Raw genomic sequence first — 1,006 nt, forward strand, 5'->3', positions numbered from 1 at the left:
GTGGTAGCCCTGGTGACCATCACCTACCACTCGCTGCCCTCTCCTTCCACTTCTGCTTGTTCTCCTGGATGTACTTGGCCCACGTGGCACGGAATCCTGCCAGGTCAGCCTTGATGTCCCCAAGCTCCAGGTGCTCATCCAGGGACGTCTGTCTCCACTGCGAGCTGCACGGACAGAGCCACCGGTGCCACCTGCCCTGTCCCCAGACACGGCTGTGCCACCTCCACGGGGGAAGGAGAAGCTCACCTGGGCTGTTGGGTGGTGGCCCCAGGGTTGGCCTTGTCTTTGGTGCCATCCTCAGCCAGGGGCATCACCATCTTCTCAGCCACGTCGGTCAGCACCGAGAAAGTCGGTTCCACGATGAAGTCAATGAAGCCTGAGGTGGGGAGAGGACATGGTGGCACCGGGGACACCCTTGGGGACAAGGTGGGGACAAGCTCAACACCAAATTGACCCCAACAAACCCTCAAGACTCACCAATCTGGGACTGTGCCACCAGCGTAGAGGTTCGGTCGCAGAGGGGCGAGAAAGGCAAACCCAACTCGGCTTCTTTGTCCCCCTGGCAAGGCAAGGAGAAAGGTGATGTCCCCAAGGGGAGGGGACAGTGTCCCCACAGGTGTCCCCAAGCCCTACCTGGCGGAAGAACTCCTCCATCAGGGCCTTGGTCCAGCGGCTGTGCACTGCCCACTGCTTGGTGGGGTGGCTGATGTCGGCCGCGTGCAGCAGCAGCGACAGCACCTTGGACTTGTCGATCCTGCCCAAGGGACGATGACGTTGGCATTGTCCCCAAACCCTTCTCTGTCACCCACCTGGGACCTCTCCCAACTCACCTCTCCAGTTGCTGCAGAGCTGTCTTCATGGACTTCACCTGCTGGAAGTGGCAGGACATGTCGGTGGCCAAGACCATCTCGATGACCAGAGCTCGTAGCTCTCTGGGGAGGGGACACAGGGCATCAGGGACCTTGAGATGTGTTGGTGGCCCCAAAGTGCCACCACAACTGTGTCC

The 1,006-nt window shown here is 60.6% G+C and overlaps 1 protein-coding gene across 1 annotated transcript; it reads right to left on the reverse strand.

Annotated features, from left to right (window-relative positions):
• Nucleotides 1-27: 27 nt before the first annotated feature.
• On the reverse strand, nt 28-932 carry LOC103810395 (calcium/calmodulin-dependent 3',5'-cyclic nucleotide phosphodiesterase 1B-like; the record flags this gene model as incomplete). The annotated part of the gene is made up of 5 exons (XM_009083290.1): nt 28-164; nt 247-376; nt 478-559; nt 634-754; nt 831-932. Coding segments are annotated over 5 exons (572 nt in total), but the record flags the coding sequence as incomplete, so codon positions are not given.
• Between the last annotated feature and the right edge of the window lie 74 nt (nt 933-1,006).

The sequence above is a fragment of the Acanthisitta chloris genome, unplaced genomic scaffold (assembly GCF_000695815.1).
Source record: "Acanthisitta chloris isolate BGI_N310 unplaced genomic scaffold, ASM69581v1 C16470455, whole genome shotgun sequence".
In the NCBI taxonomy this organism is placed as follows: Eukaryota; Metazoa; Chordata; class Aves; order Passeriformes; family Acanthisittidae; genus Acanthisitta; species Acanthisitta chloris.